The 17,423-nt window shown below is 33.5% G+C and overlaps 1 protein-coding gene across 1 annotated transcript in view; it reads left to right on the top strand.

Annotated features, from left to right (window-relative positions):
• LOC145268423 (CST complex subunit CTC1-like) overlaps positions 1-15,893 on the top strand; it is a 102,002-nt gene extending 86,109 nt beyond the window's left edge. The window contains exons 23-25 of the mRNA XM_080123986.1: positions 4,395-4,545; positions 12,611-12,749; positions 14,453-15,893. Coding sequence (XP_079980112.1) covers positions 4,395-4,545; positions 12,611-12,749; positions 14,453-14,589 — 427 coding nt within the window. The 3' untranslated portion in view covers positions 14,590-15,893. The remainder of the gene's footprint in view (positions 1-4,394; positions 4,546-12,610; positions 12,750-14,452) is intronic.
• Positions 15,894-17,423: the final 1,530 nt, after the last annotated feature.

The following is a 17,423-nucleotide window of genomic DNA, read 5'->3' as shown; positions in this document are numbered from 1 at the left end:
TTAAACCCAATTAGGGTGAATGTTGTTCGTATATAGTATAACTATATATGTAGCAGTTCACATCTCACTGCAGTTTCTTTTGTTTGACTCTTGTATTACTTCATGGATTCTTTGTTATATTCAAATTTAATTGTCCTTTTGGATTTCAATATAATTCACATTTCAGATTCCAGATTCTTCCTTACAAATTACATGTTCATGTTATTAAGTAATCGATTAATTTATTAATTATTTGATTATTTTGTTTTCATTTTATTGGAAATGCCTTCAATGCACAATATTTTTTTTTCATATATTTTAAAATTTATGCTAATCAGTGATTTTTTTTTTTTTTTACTAAAATGCAAAGAGTCTATCTTCATCAATAGGTTAAGCATTTTTCTTTGTTATAATTTCTTGTTTAATTGTCACCAAGATGGACGCAAAATGAGTCATGTCTTTGTCTATAACGATGAATGTCCCTACAATGACAACTTTCAGAGAATCAACCATTTTATGGGTATGTTTGTTGGTCTTGGCCTCGATCACACCCCAGAAAAATTAAGAGGGTAGCTACAAATCCGCCAATCAGCAGTGAGAAATATTGTTGAGCAACTACGCCTGGGTCATCTTGGTCTTGTGTGCAGGAGCAGAATCTTGTTGGAAGGTATAAGAAGGGTGTTAATTGTTGGATTTAACTCATGAAACATCTATTTATGTGTCAGCTTTTTGTTTATAGGTCGACAGGTGTTAATAATGATTGCCTTAAGAATATTGGTGTGGAGGTTCAAGCTAGCACAAAGTAAAATGGAGAACACTGGTTGAGTAACTGTTCAAACAAGTGTTTATACTGAGAAAGTGATGACCAATGATAGAATTGTGTCTGTAAATATATTTTTATATATATATATATATATATATATATATATATATATAATAGTAATATATATATATATATATATATATATATATATAATAGTAATATATATATATATATATATATAATAGTAATATATATATATATATATATATATATATATATATATATCATCAGACAGCAAGCTGACGATATATATATATATATATATATATATATATATATATATATATATATATATCATCAGACAGCAAGCTGACACATATAAGATACAATGTGATTTTGTACCTGGCAGGGACACAATGCCATATTCATTTGTCAATTATAAAGAGAGATGTTTCTGTGCTGCAGAGGACTCTGCATGGCATTTGTGGATCTGGATAAAACCTTTAACAGAGTCCCTAGAGAGGTATGATTATAGGTAATGCATAAAGTGGGCATAAAGGGGTAGCTTGTCTGACTTGTACAATATATGTATGCGAACACTAAAGTGAAGGTGGATGAAACAGTGATAACTTCAGGTCAAAATTGAAGTTTACCATAAATTTCTCCTTAGCGTTCTACTTTTACTCATAGTCTTGAAAGAGTTTTGGTTGTGTTATCCATGGGATTTACTCTGCTGATGACTTAGTTTTTTTTTTTTTTTTAGTTTTTACATGGAAGCCACCACTTATCAAGGCTCAGAGGCACCTTAGGGATAAGGATTATTGCATGTACAGTAATCAATGGGATAATATCGTAGTAATCATTATTAATAGAGATTTGATAAATTGGATTATTTAAGGCGCTGGTTTATCAGGAATTTGTTTATGTTGGACTTGAAGACATTCAAGTTGTAGTCAAATGGGAAACGGGCAAACAGAAGAGAGTTCCATAGGCGTGCAGTTCTGAGAAAGAAGCTTTGTTCATGGAATCTACGTTTTGATTTAGGTACAGATAAAAAGTGGGGAAAATTATTGACAGTGGTTTCAGCTAGACGGGTGTTTTTCGTGAAAGATTGATGAAGGGGGACTATAGATTGGAACTCAGATGAGCACTTGCCATGGAAATAACGATAAAACAAAGACAGGCTCACAACATCTCTTCTGTGGGAGAGAGGTTGCAGGGAAGAGAAAAGGACATCCCTCACTAAGCTACAAAGTCTATTTTGTACGAAGTCTATTTTTGTACTCTGTCAAGGCAGGATAAGCTCCTGCCTAGATGTGGCAACAGTACTCCATCCTTGGACGTACTTGGCTTTTATGTAGACAAAGAATTGCATCAGCAGTGAGATATCTACTGGATCAATAGAAGGATCCCACCATTTTTCCAGTGACCTTGGCAACAGATTTGATGTATGTGTTCCATTTCAGATCAGGAGTAAAGGGCAAGCCCAGAAGCTTGTCAAAACATGAAGCCTTCCCAAGATGAGAGACATTCATTTCAATAGATGCCAGATGGGGATCAGAGCGTTGATGATAGAAGCTTGGTTTTAGATGCATTAAAAGTAACCAGCCACCTCTTCCCCCATTGTACCATGCGCTCAAGATCAGAAGAGAGAGAATCAGAGAGAACTTTGTCATTTATGGCCTTTGATGTGTTGCCATAGATGGTAGTGTCATCAGCATAAATGTCAGCGAATGATTTAAGTATGTGTTTTGGGAGATCATTGAGGTAGATCAGGAAGTGAGTTGGGCCCAGGATGGACCCCTGAGGGACTCCAGCACTAATACTGTGGGCTTTTGATTTCTGCCCCTCAACCACTACTTTTATGAGCTTATCAGAATGAAATTATTTTGAAAGGATTTATTGGATTTATGGAAAAAGGATTTGAAGATTAAGGTGTTATATCAGTAATGGACAATGCTGAGAAAATATTGGATATATTGCATACACGTAATATCGGATCCAGGTAAAACCAAATATAAATCAAATTGCTGGCGATGATATCAACCCTACATTCCGATTGAAAAATCAAGATCATGAAGCAATGAGAGTAATATTTAACTCTGGATTAGAATTGCTAAAAGTACAAAGCATAATACAATAGAAAAAGAATGTCAAAATAAGCGAACAGTAATTCCAACCAACGGAATTTTAATATAAAAACATAAAAAAAAACAGAAGAGAAATTACTCTATACAGTTCTGCCAGCACCCGACGGATCACACACCACCCAACTCTCTCGTCATACGTCACTGTAGAATAAATAAAACTTTGTTGATTTGACAAGTGTTTGTTTGATTACAAAAACCACAACTATTCAGCGTGTACATACTATTGGCACGCATTTGTTAAAATGTTATATAAATTATATAAATAACAATATAACAAATGGTTGAAGAGTGAACTTGCCTAAAACTAAAGTGATAGCGCGTAGCTCTCGTCCACAAACCCTAGGTGACCCTGGTCAGTATTCTTGTTCTGTGTGTTGTAAGGTCAGTTAGAAACAATGTGAATACAATGTAACCTGTACCTACTGTGGGTTCGCAAGATGACCTGAAGAATAAGTTAGTCTCAAACCCAACTTTAAGTGTAGGAGATGCATATCCTATTTACAATCGTCCTCCCCAAAAGATGGTAGTTGATGGCAATACCATGAAGGTAGTAGACTCTTTCTGCTATCTAGGAGATTTTTTTTTTTTTTTACACGGTGGTCACCACTTATCAAGGCCCGGAAGCCACTCAGGGATAAGGGTTATTGCAAGTACAGTATGTTAGTGTGGAGATTTAATGAAGTGTTTACTTAAGGGGGCGGTTCATCAAGAATTTGTTTATGTTGGACTTGAAGACATCCAGGTTGTAGTCAGGTGGGAAGCAGGCAGACGGAACAGAGTTCCACAGGCGTGCACTTCTAAGAAAGAAGCTTTGTTCATGGAATCTACGTTTTGATTTAGGTACAGATAAAGAGTGGGGAAAATTTTTGACAGTGGATTCAGCTAGACGGGTGTTTTTCGTAAAAGATATGCTAAGTGCAGATGCTGGATGTGAACTTCGTACAGCCACAAGGGTGAAGGCAGCTTGAGTGAAATTTTGTGAGTTGTTGTTTCTGATAACATAACAACCTTAGCCTCTCTACCTCCAGCGTAAGTTGTATAATAGCTGTTTCTGGATACTGAAAGCAGTACATTTAACCAGCATGGAGGTTATCCGAAGGATGAATTAATTACTTCTTCCTAGGATAAACCATTGTAAAAGTATGAATGTCCTAAATCTCAGGAAGGTTGAAAATTTGGAAGCTAATGATTGGACGAGACCACACAGAGTGGAATATAAACGCTACTGAATCATGAGGACTGGAATGTTAGGCTGCATAATATTAGAAAACATTGACTCCTGAACAAGGGAATAGTGACAGTAAATGAATAGAAGAAAATATATATATATATATATATATATATATATATATATGCAAACAAATATAACATTGAAATTTTAATTTTAAAATAAATCAGAGCTTTTATTCAGTTTTTATTTCAATTTTGGAAAAATATTCATTTTTTTTCTGTTCTAGTTAATTTTTATTTTTGATATACTTTTGTCTTGCATCTCTTTGTAGTTTTCTGCTGGATGATGGGAGCTGTACATCATATGCTTCCTCCTGGCAGGAGGATGTACTCCTTAAGATCCTTGGTTTGTCTCCAATCCAGTGGAAGGATTGTGTATATCTGATCCATTCCAAGCATGGAGAAATCTGCTTTGAGTCAAAAGTAAGTCATAAAAGAAAAAAAAAAACTATTTCTTTTGTTTTTATTCATTTTTTTTAAAAACTGATTAAAAATGAATAAAAAATTTTTAATCTTGTTCTCATGGTTCTAAATTGTAATTCATTTTAATAAGTGTACGGTGGTAATCATGACAACAGCATAATAATTGTTAGTAGTGGCAGTTCGGTATAATTGGATTATTTAAGGAGACAGCTCAGCAAGAAGTTGTTTACATTGGACTTAAAAACGACTATATTATAATCAGTTGCAAAGCAGGTTAGCATCTTCAAATCCAATGTAAACAAGTTCTTGCTGAGCCATCCTCTTAAATAATCCAATTATACCAAATTCACACTACTAACAATTATTATGCTGTTGTTGCGATGACTACCGTACAGTTATTAATCCTTATCCTCGAGTGACCTTCAGGCCTTGATAAGTGGTGACTCACTTGTAAAAAAAAAAAAAAATTTTGTGGATATACAAATCAAACAAAATATTTGATATTTTTCAGTAGTGCATATGCAGTATACATCTTTTCTACACTACGAGTACTCTCTTTCTTTCTCTCTTTATATATATATATATATATATATATATATATATATATAAAATGTATATAACTACTTCATTTACTCACATAAAATTAATATACGAAAGTATAAATTTATGCGTAAACTTTAAGTATTTACTTCAAAAGTGCTCAATACGTAGGTAGAGCTAGTTAGTTAGTTATAAAATATATATGGCGATTAATCCTTTGTCTGGTAAGTGCATGCCCATTGGCTGATAGGAAGGGCACGGTGGATACTAGAAAGCTGATTGGCTAACTAAAATCTCAATAGAAGATGCGTGTATAAAAAGGACAGACAACCACAAAATTCGCGCATAAGCCTGAAGAATCCTAGAGTGGATGAAACACGGAATATTCAGTGTAGCTTAATCGCCATATATATTTTATAACTAACTATAATATATATATATATATATTAGTGATGGGACGATGCCAAAATTTTTCCCGATTCCGATTCCGATTCCGTTCAAAATTTCCGATTCCGATCCGATTCCCGATTCCGATTCTTGTAAAATTTATACATATTTAATTAGAGATTTTTTTTGTTTGTTTTTTCGTAAATTTTCAAATTGTTACATAAACCCCTGGTTAATGTCCGCGTATATTTTATCTCAAATGTTTGCCTTGTAATTGATTAAAAATTGTAACACAACAAAACATTTATTTTGATTTTAAAACAAAGCTATATTGTACCAGTTCGTATTTACTGTATAACATGCTACTTACATGAATAGTGGAAAATATTCGAAGATTGGTAGGCAAAATAAGAAAACGATGTAAGAACAATATATTTAACAACGCCACTTAGCAAAGCCACATCTCATTGTTACGAACGAATTTCTAAATAATAATATTACTATTATGAAAACCATTTTTAACGTGAGATTGCGTGAGCTTTCTGTGCTTTCTCTCGCAGCTAAATCCCTATTCCAAAATGAAATATTACTTTTATAGATTACGTGTTAGAACATTTTTTTAATTGGCGGAAAGAAAAGCGATCATTTAGAATTTAGTGTGTAAGATCAGTTTCGAATATAAATTTAACGTAAAATGATCATCATTTCTGGCCATCCTAATTCTTTATGGATATTAACTAAAGTGTTTCCCACTAAATTAAGTTCGGTTTGCAACGTTGTAAAACCATGTGTAATCGCTTAAAAAGTAGACACCCTATCCCCAATAAGCGCACATAATTTAAAATTGGTAACACACTACAGCTCATTTTACGTTATATTTATTTGTGAAACTGACCGTCAATTTTAAATTCCTAATCGTTTTATATTAGTGTTGTGTCGATTAATCGGAATCGGGAATCGGATAAATCGGTAATTTTGGGGGTATCGGAATCGGTATTGGAATCGGAAAAATTTGTGCCTAATTTCCGATTCCCAAATCGATTCTTTTAATATTTTTAAAAAGTTCATTTTCAATTGTTTGTACCGATTATAAATATTTCTTTCTTTTAAACTATTAGTAAAACTAAAGAAGATCTAAACTTATTTTATATGCATAAAATAAACAAAACAAAAATTGAAACTTTGCGAAAATTCGCTAGGTAACCTTTAGAAGAATGCAGTTTATTTTCAAAGTAGCGAAAGAATTGTCTAAAATTAAAGAAATATTTTGCCCAGAAAAATAATATCAAACATTATTGCTAATTAAATGAAAAGTAGAATATAAAAGTGTTGGGTTTTGTCGGTATGTTTGCTGCTCCCTCACTCGGCAATCGGTATTGACAAATATAACAAGCCGTGCATGCATGGTCCCCCTCTATGTGAGGAGGGGGGATCGAATAAAGTGATAAAAAAGTGATACATAACTGATAAAAAAACAATTTTGAGTGAAAAAAAATTTTTCAAAAGTTTTCAGAAAAATGACTAAGTTCAACTTTTGCTCCACACCCAATATTAGCCCTAAAACCTCCAGGGCTTGTGACTCTGATTTTTCCCAGGGTCAGTGATACTTCCATCAGGTGTATATCAGGTATGCCCATGGTTTTGCCAAGTTTCAGAAAAATCTAATGAATGGATGAAAAGTTATTCTGAAAAATATGTCAATTTTGTCTATTTAGAGTCATTTTGAGGTATTTTTTTTACCTCTTTTGCCCCCATGGGGGAGCTGATTACTTGTAAAAATGGACAAACGGCTATGTTTCAGGCCTTAAGACATGTAAATTTGAGTTCAGCACCATAAAAAAAACACTAAATAGAGATACATAATCACATTTTAGACAAATATGAAAAAAAGAGCCTAAAAAAGGGGTGGTTTTTAGCCCTAAAAGTTCCCGGGGGGGGCGCAAACCAGAGTTTTGCCAGGGTCAGCGATACTGAATTTACATTTGCAACAATTGCCTTCACATTTTGGACAAGTTTCAGTAAAATCTAATGGACGGGAAAATAGTTATGGGGCCAAAAGTGTCATTTTTGCCATTTTGGGCATTTTTGACCCCTTTTCAGCCCCTGGGGGAGCAACGAGAGTTTTCTTAAAAAAAACTCGATGTTGTGCACATCTACGTATTGGAGTACAACTTGTGGCAAAATTTCAGAAAAAAGTAATGGACGGTTATCCGGGAATCATCCGGACGAACGAACGGACGAACGCCACTGAAAACTATAGTCCCTCTCCGATAAATCATCGGGGGGGACCAACAAGGAATGGGCAAAATTGTGAAAAGGCTTGGCCTTTGATTTAATTTGAAATATGCTTCCAGTGTGATTTTCTTTGATTCTGCCGGTATTGTTTATGTTTATACTTAAGGATTGCTACGACGGCGCCAATGCCGTCTGAAGCCGAGGCCTCCGTGATATATATATATATATATATATATATATATATGAAGCCCGCCAATCTCACTCAAAAGTTGAGTTGAAAGTATTATGGGGTAATTAACACCTTCGATGCCGTTGGTTTCGACAACAATACTTTTTCACACCCACTTGCCAAATTTCTCAAGGAGTTTAATATGAAAAGATTTCAAACGAATAGAGTTTTATTTTATTTTCCTGGAGCCACATTGTCTGACACCGTCGCATTTTTCTCGGGTTTCGGAAAAGTTAAAAATATACATGAATATCTCACAATGAATTTATCAAAGTCTGGATAAAATAGATAAAGAGAAAACATTTAGAAATTTTTCAGATTGAAAAAGAAATTATATTTACATTTAAAAGTCCCCCCTCATTGAAATTCTACTTTTGGACGATATTTGTAAACCCACTAAAAACCAAATTATTTTTAGATCTAGGATGAAGCTCTAAACTGTCTTCACGTATTAAAAACGGGTGCTTGTGCAGTTTACACTATGTTAAAAAACGAAAAATAAAAAAAATATATATATTCTACGTACTCGTTATGGAATGAAGTTCTCATAAAAAAATCACGTAATTTCATCAAACAGTTTTTATTTTATGCCGTAAAAACGATTTGGGAAATTCGGAATCTTCCTAAAAAAACTGCGATAATTAGTCAAGGGAGCGTAAAACAAAAACTATTTAATGAAATTACGTGATTTTGTTATGAGAACTTCATTCTATAACGAGTACGTAGATCTATAGAGTTTAGTTTTACTAATAGTTTAAAAGAAATAAATATTTATAATCGGTACAAGCAATTGAAAATTAACTTTTGAAAAATATTCAAAGAATCGATTTTGGAATCGGAAATTATACACAAATTTTTCCGATTCCGATGCCGATTCCGATTCCCCGAAAATTACCGATTTAACCGATTCCCGATTCCGATTCCGATTCATCGGCACAACACTAATATATATATATATATATATATATATATATATATATATATATATATATATATATATATAGCCTCATGTGATCACTGCACTGGCTGCGATTTTCCACTTGTTATGTTGATCCAAAATTGTCCAAATCAGTCAACCATGCAACAAAGAAATTCTCCCTTCAAAATAAAAACCACAAACCCAATGTATAAAGAAATAATAATGTTTATCTTTTTGGATACTACAAGTGGTACTCGCTTCTCGAAGCTGAATGACAGACAGACTTGCAGATTTTTTCTGATCAGACCGAAAGTCATGTCCCATTACAGTCTTTTGACTAAGAGCCCCAAAGAATGTAACCTTCCCAGACAGGCACAGCGGCCAAACTGCTGGAGACCTTCAGGAAAATCAACTACCTCTGTCGAACGTCCAACTCCAACTCTTCCTCCTCCTACTCCAAAAGGCTCCAACTTCCTCTCCTTTTCATTTTCTGACACTTTTTTACCGTTGACTAAATCTGAGCTTTGTTAGTGTGATCACCATTCAACCAGCCAGAGGTTGACTACTCAAGATATCCACTAAAGATATCCAGATCATTTCCATTCATGGCGCTTATCTGCAAATAATCGTTGTACATTGTTTTCTCACAAAGATCAGTCCAAGCATGCCTTTCCCATTCAATGAGGCACTTACTTTTCCAAACAAAGAAAATATCTCTTGGAGGATAGAACTTTGGTAAGAGATACTTTCAGTTGTCTGTGCTCTCATTGCCTTGTTTGACCAACTATCTATCATCTGCAAATTCTGCTATTCATATGCACCAGCAAAACATGCAGTCCAGCACATGTATACATACATTTTTTTTTTTTTTTAACATAGGCGTCACTGATAGGCCACTCAAGAATAAGGGTTAAAGAGTGTAGAGTAGTCAAAAGGACAATATAGTAATCGATAGTAATGGAAGTTCGGTAAATTTGTTAACTTAAGTGGAATGGCTCATCAGAAACTTGTTCACGTTGGACTTGAAGACAACCATATTATAGACAGCTGGAAAGCAGGAAAACGGAAGACAATTCCACAGGCGTGCAGTTCTAAGAAAGAAGCTTTGATCATGGAATCTATGTTTAGGTTTAGGCACAGAGTGGGAAAAATTATTGATAATGTTTTCAGTTAGTCTAGTGTTTCTTGTGAAAGTTTGGCGAGGGGGGACCATAGATTGAAGCTCAGTCAAACACTTTCCATGAAAATAACGATAAAGCAGAGACAAACTCGCAACATCTCTTCTGTGAGATAGAGGTTGCAGCGAAATTATAAATACCACATATTTTGGTATATAAGACAACCCTTAAAGCTAAAAAAATCTTCTTTAAAAACCAATATTTCATAAGATACCAGGTGTTGCAATCTCTAGCTTAAGTTAAACAAACATAGTTTTGTGATTTAGGAGTCATCTAATACAACCGATATATGATAAATTTATTAAAATTTGTTCCAATTTTGTAACTTGCCTTATCTGACAGTCATCCTATATGCCGAAATATATGGTAATCATTTTTAATACCTACAAACTCTAGTGTTTCATCCTTCTGGAACCATCAGTGCAAGAATTTATGATTTCCGCTGGTCATAGGATTCAAACCCTGCAACAAAGCCAAGGAACATAACCACACGACCATCAGCAACCAGTACGATATTCAAATGAGTTGCAAAAAAACCCACTGAAACTAGTTCCTGTCCCTCAAAACTAACAGCGACGTTAAGATAAGCTTAATAAGATAATCCAGAGCAAAGAACAGCTATTTTTGCCAGAGAATTAGCTCAATACAATGTGGATGTTGCTGCTCTATCTGAAACCCGTTTTAGTGATAAAGATCAACTTACTGAAAAAGAAAGGTACAGGGTATACGTTTTTCTAGAAAGGCCCAAGGGAGTAAAAAGGGACGGAGGAGTTGGTTTTACTATCAGGACAAAGATCACACCTCAGTTAATGTTAAATCATTTGCTGAAATGGATTTGTCCATCTATCATCCCAGAGAATCAACGTGGTTTTAGATCTGGCCGCAACACAATGAACATGATATTCTCTGTGCGACAGCTAATAGAAAAATATATGGCGCAGCGAGTGCCTTTGCATCAAGTTTTTGTCGATCTGACAAAAGCTTTTGATACCATCAATCGCAATGCATTCTGGAAGATTCTTGGGAAACTAGGCTGTCCTACTAGTTTTGTGGAGTTGTTTCAGCAGTTACACCATAATATAAAAGCACAAGTGAACTTTAATGGTTCTCTTTCTGATCCAATGTCAGTTGAAAACGGTATGAAACAAGGTAATTTATTTGCTCCTACATTATTTTCCATTTTTCCAGCTGTGATGCTGGTACATGCTTTTAACAATTGTGATATTGGGGTATTTGGTTTCATACAAACTTTGAACCTTAGACGTCTCAACACAAACTTGAAAACTTTTCAGAACCTTGTTCTTGAACTTTTATATGTAGATGCTGCAGATCTTGTTTCACATTTAGGAGACACAGATGATTATGGACAAGTTATTGGAGGCTTGTGAAGCTTTTGGACTTACCATCAGCCTCAAGAAAACATGTTATGTATTCCCTTCCTATAGGAATACCATATGTTAAACCAAACATCTTGGTTGATGGTAAGAAGTTAAATGTTACGGACAATTTTGTATATTGGGGTAGTACGCTGAGTAAGAACTGTACACTTGATGCTGAGATAAATCACAGAATAGCCAAAGCCAGTTCTGCTTTTGGCAAACGTGTGTGATCAGATTGGGGAATCACATACAAAAACAAAGTAACTGTTTACAAAGCATGCGTTATCACTCTGCTGCTATATGGTATAACTTGAACAACATATAGAAGGCATCTCAAGTTATTGGAAAAGTTTCATCAAAGTTGTATTCAGAGAATACTTAATATTGCCTTACAATGTAGTTCTTGAACAATGAAATAGTACTAGTATAGAAATAAAAATCATTCAAAATCAGATGCGCTGGACTGGACACTTCGTTAGGATGGAGGACAAAAGACTTTCTAAATAACTGTTTTATGGCGAGGTAGATAGGGTAAAAAACATTCGAGGATTTACAATATCATAATGCGGTCACCTTTACAAGAAAGAAAGTTTTTATACCACATATGTGTACTTTCATGTAGGACTAAAGCTGAATTAAAAAGTCACCTACGTGCACACAGCCGCACAACACTTAACTGAAGAGATGGCAAACTTCTGTCAAGAAGTAGCAATCATCATATATGTGTGTGTGTATATATATATATATATATATATATATATATATATTACTACTGCTTTATCTGCTTGGTTACACATGTTTCAGTTACCAAATCGTATCAACGACCCAGTAACTTCGTCAGACTTTAACAGAAATACTTATTACTTAGTAATAAGCATTTCTGTTAAAGTCTGACGAAGTTACTGGGTCGTTGATACGATTCGGTAACCGAAACACGTGTAACCAAGCAGATAAAGCGGTAATAAAAAATATATATTTGCTCTGCAATAGTATCGAGCGCTTTCTTCAGGTTTTTACTAATTACCATTTGTGCTATATATATATATATATATATATATATATATATAAATGTATATATATATATATATATATATATGCATCAACTCAATGAGAAAAATGATAGAAATGTCCCAAGTTCCGAAACTAATATTTTTAACAATTTAATTTCTAAATTTATAGAATTAAAATTTTTTTTTAGCCAATTTCTTCAGTCATCAATGAGGAAAGTCTTGTCCATCAGTTCCTGTCTGTGCTGTGTGAGAGTTCATTAATAAAAAGAAAATGGTGGTTAAAACTGAAACGGATGACAAATTTTGCTGCTCCATCACGTGAAGATCGTAAGTTTTGAGTTAATTTTTTTTTTATTTTCTTTTAATTCTTACAAAAATTATTAAAATATTTTTTTGCTGTCATCTAAATGCGTTATCATTAATTTCATTCATCGTATTCTTCATGTTGCAGATATATGGCGCCTTATTTTGTCATATTTTATCATTCTTAACTCAAGTTAATGTTGGGTATAATAATATAATGTAATATAAAGTCAATCACGATTAATTACATATCTTGTATAGACTTTGTGGAAGTTAACGATCAAAGAAAAGAAAAAATGGAAGACATGTTGGAAAGATCTTTTCAATAACACATGTACACAAGAAATGTGTGATCAGTTTTTATTTACATGTTGAGAAAGAAAGAAAAAATACACATCAACTCGCTTATTATATATAACATAAACGTAGATTCCATAAACAAAGTTTCTTTCTTAGAACTGCACGCCCGTGGAACTGTCTTCTGTTTGCCCTCTTTCCAGCTGACTACAATATGGTTGTCTCCAAGTCCAACGTAAACAAGTTCTTGATGAGCTGTTCCACATAAGTTAACAAATTTACCGAATTTCCATTACTAACAATTACTATATTGTCCAATTGACTACTGTACACTCTTTAACCTTTATCCTGGAGTGGCCTCCGGGCCTTGATAAATGCAAAAAATAAAAGAAAATAATAAATAGAAGTACACTTCATCAAAATTACAGTCCAACTTCTAACCGCACTTCGCAGAGTCCAAGAGAGATAACATAATATGGCAAATAATACAAATAATAACAATTTCAATCCTCATCTCAAAACTTCATTGTTTATTTTTATGTCTTTTTATCTTGGTTGTGGTAAAGTAGATATTGGTATGAAATGATGACTAGGGTGTGTTAAGTTTAAATCCACAGGGTTCCACATCATCACTTCCACTTATGGATGTTGGCGACCTTTATATAGTCCTTACTGTAAGTACCTAATTCTAGAAACAATTGAGGAAACTAATGCCAATAATGAAATCAAACCAATCACCAAAGTTGTACTCTGCTGATTTTACTTAGGCGCCATGTTGATTTTTCTGTAATGGATTTTGTAAATGTTTAGCAAAAGTAAACGGTTAATCTAACAAATGATTCTGAACAGCCAATCAAATTGCCTGGAAACTAATATTTGTCATAATAACAGAAAGATAATGTAAGAAAACATGTGAAATAATACATTCTGTTATTCTTTTATTTTTTGCCAAGGTGGAAAATTAAAAATGAAATTGTTATATTATTTGATAAAAAATAGTAAATATCAGAGTATCAATTCAGAGAACGTAGGAAGAATAAGGTCAAGTATGAAAAAAATATAAAGCTAACAAAGCAGGAATTCTTAGTGAAATTGAACAGGTGTTGTTTTTGTTAGGTGACATCCATTGATTTTTTTTTTTTAAGTATTTGGTCATTATATTGGATCAAGCGGTGTTTATTTATTTTCTGAACTTGCAGTTTTATCGGTAGGCCACTATTTGTTGCAATGAACCCTTTTCTATGAAATTATAAGTGTAATATGTTATACACAAATACTTGTTAAAAAATATATGCATTTAACATCTTATTAGATATTACTCAGATTTTTCAAGGCAGCATATACTAATAAAAGTATCTAAAAAGTTTTTTCTGCTGCCCCGTTTCCAATTTCTAAACTAAATTAATATTTTTTTCCTTTTTCTCTTGTAGATTTTCCTTTTCAAGAAATTGGATTTTCCAAACCATTTGGTAAAATCCGAACCAGATGCCTACCATTTCTGAAAGTGGAAATACTCTCCATCCAAGATGATTCACCCTTTGACATTCTATCTGCCTGTATTGACTAATTTTCGAACAGCACCATTTATCTTTTGAAATATCTGCTTGATACAAATGAACGTACCCATCTCGTGGGTTGTAAAATTTAGTGGCACTTAAACTTTTTGACTAAAAGTTGAAACGAATCCTCCTCTGAAACATGTTTTTCGATGGCCAAAATACAGCTATTTATTAACGGTCTGAAAGTAATTTTTTTATTGATTAATAATTGCTTTATTCCTTTCAGAAAAAAACATTAAGGAGAATCACGAAAATTAGTGTGCATGAAATTACTTGTCACTAGATGGTGTGAGTGGGACATATTTGTGTGAATTTTCCAATTAAATGTTTAAACAAAACGTAAAAAAACTTGAATTAAATTTCTTTTTACACCCAAAATATGGATATTTATCTTCAGTCTGAAACTTAAATTTCTTTCTTTTACAACTGGAATTAAAAATGAAATACTTTTCAATTTTTTTTATAATAATTGCTCTAATCTTTTTGGTATGAATGTTGGGAGAATCGCCGAAACTACTGAGTTCCTATGTTTATCCCTCTCACATGGCAGGAGGATATGACATAAGGTAAACAAAGTGGAATTTGAGAAGCCAACATCCTAGGGGAAGAGCACCATAGCCCACAAAAAATGCTTGGGCAGCCCCATCAGTGTTTGCCCGTAAGAATGCCTCAGATGATTAGCAACAAACTAAACACTTCTCAAAGAGTGAGAAGGCAAATCCTGGGAGAGAGGACCTCCTGGAACTGCATAGGACCAGGACAATATCTTAACAATATCCCAGACTCTATTGGCTATGTGCACAGATGGAAAACTGGTGTTGGTGGCTCAGTTTTTGTGTTATTTTGTTTATTGTTTATTTATTGTTTGTGAAAAAAAAAAAACAGACTTAGGCATAAAGATATATGCAGGAAATAAATAACAAGAACAGATAATTTTCACATGATTGTAATTCACTGCTGGATTGATTTTATATGAAAAAAATATAAAATCAATCCAGCATTTTTTTTTTTTTTTTTTTAATGAAAAAATATGGAAAAAAAAACATGAGAAAACTCAAAGATGACATAAATATCATAAAACGCAATGCAACTACTTTTTGGGTGTTTTTGGATTTAAGTAATTATGCCCAAATTCTTTTTTCTTTTTTAAAAGTTAATGAGTTCTTATTCTGCTGATGTTTCAGAGTGGAAAATATTTAAAACTGACATAATAATTATGATTGTTTCTGCACTATGAAGCAAGTGCTGTGAAGGATTGAATATTTTAACATGCTGAAATAAATAAACGCCAAGATCAACAACATCTTGGAATTTGGAATATAGACTTTTTGTCATTTATTTGTATACTAGCAGTTGCCCGTGTGTTTGTAGGTGTGTGTTGATCCAAAAAAAAAAAGTGGTAATAGGCAGGCAGGCATGCAGGCTTGAACCGTAAAACATTCAAATTTAGTGATATTAACCAAGGATGAAAAGAAGGTGACAAATAAGTTAAGAATCACGCAGGCGCAGAAATGAACGTCTGGCTGGAGGCCAGTTAAGCTTTTAGCTTTCTGCCATATTTGTTTCCCCACGATGTTGGAGAAAACCAGCTCCTCCAAAAAGGTGGAGCTCTGGCAGTGTCTTAATGAATAGCAATTGTCTGATATGAAGGGTTTCCTCCACATTGATCAAAGCTAATCGTCTTCAAGACGTCCCGGCCAGGAAGATCAGGTGAACGGCTTTGCTTTGATCAGTTTCGCTTTATTTATAATAGTTACGAAAAAAGCCTTCCTTGGATATACAAAAACGCGCACGCACATTTTGTCTTTTATATAATAGATGCTCTGTAGTTATATTTAACATATATTGAGCTTCATAAATAAAAGAATTGGTATAAATAAAGGGTGAAATATAATTGATTAAGCATATTTTTCCCCATAAAAACGCGCACACACACACACACACACACACACACACACACACACACATATATCAAATTTGGAGAATTTTTCTGTTAAACTTGAGTAATCTATATGGAATTTCAAACTTTTATTTAATCTATGGGGTTAGTATGCTCTTGTTCCATTAACCAACCATGGCTGATTAGAAATGTTTAATCATTCGAAATTGTATTTTTTATATCAACTGGTTTAAAAATTGAACCTTCAACCTCTAAAGAGTCTCGCTTACAACTGTATTGAATTTAAATGATATTATAAGGGACATATACATTAAAAAAAAACATTTTTTAATATAAACTCCGGAATAATATATATATATATATATATATATAAAGGTATAAAAGAGGAAGGGAAAGGAACCACAAGTGAGTGGGAAGACAGCGTGTTGGGAGAATGCGTGTCGAAACGAAACTATTGAAACTAAATCAGAAAAGACAGAACAACAAATTTGACTCGGTTCAAATACTGTAGAATTCCATAGTCGGATTTTGTCACGGTTTGCTTGATCTGTGTTAGTTAATATCCTTTCCTCTGTGTTAGTTAATATCCTTTCCTCTGTGTTAGTCAATATCCTTTCTTGTGTGTGGCGGAGTACTTGCCTCGCATGCAAGAGATTCGGGTTTTGAATCCCGAGTTCAGATGTGTTTAACTGATGAGCTTAAATGAGGGCAAAACTCGAGTCTTGGACTTCTGGTTTGTTGGCATTCATGGTTTGTGTGAGCTGTGACGTTGTTTGACTATGGAAATTATTATACCATCTCTAACATTCTGAATATAAAGTGGGTAGCAAATGTACTTTGTATACTTTTTTTTTTGTATTTCTCTAGAAATATCAAGTTAATTTGAATGAAATTTTCACTCAACCTTTGAACAGATATTATCTAAAAATAAAACGGAAATTA

The sequence above is a fragment of the Euprymna scolopes genome, chromosome 4 (assembly GCF_053919585.1).
Source record: "Euprymna scolopes isolate OS-2025 chromosome 4, ASM5391958v1, whole genome shotgun sequence".
NCBI lineage: Eukaryota > Metazoa > Mollusca > Cephalopoda > Sepiida > Sepiolidae > Euprymna > Euprymna scolopes.
The sequence above is the reverse complement of the archived record's forward strand: the minus strand, read 5'-3'. Positions and strand labels throughout refer to the sequence as shown.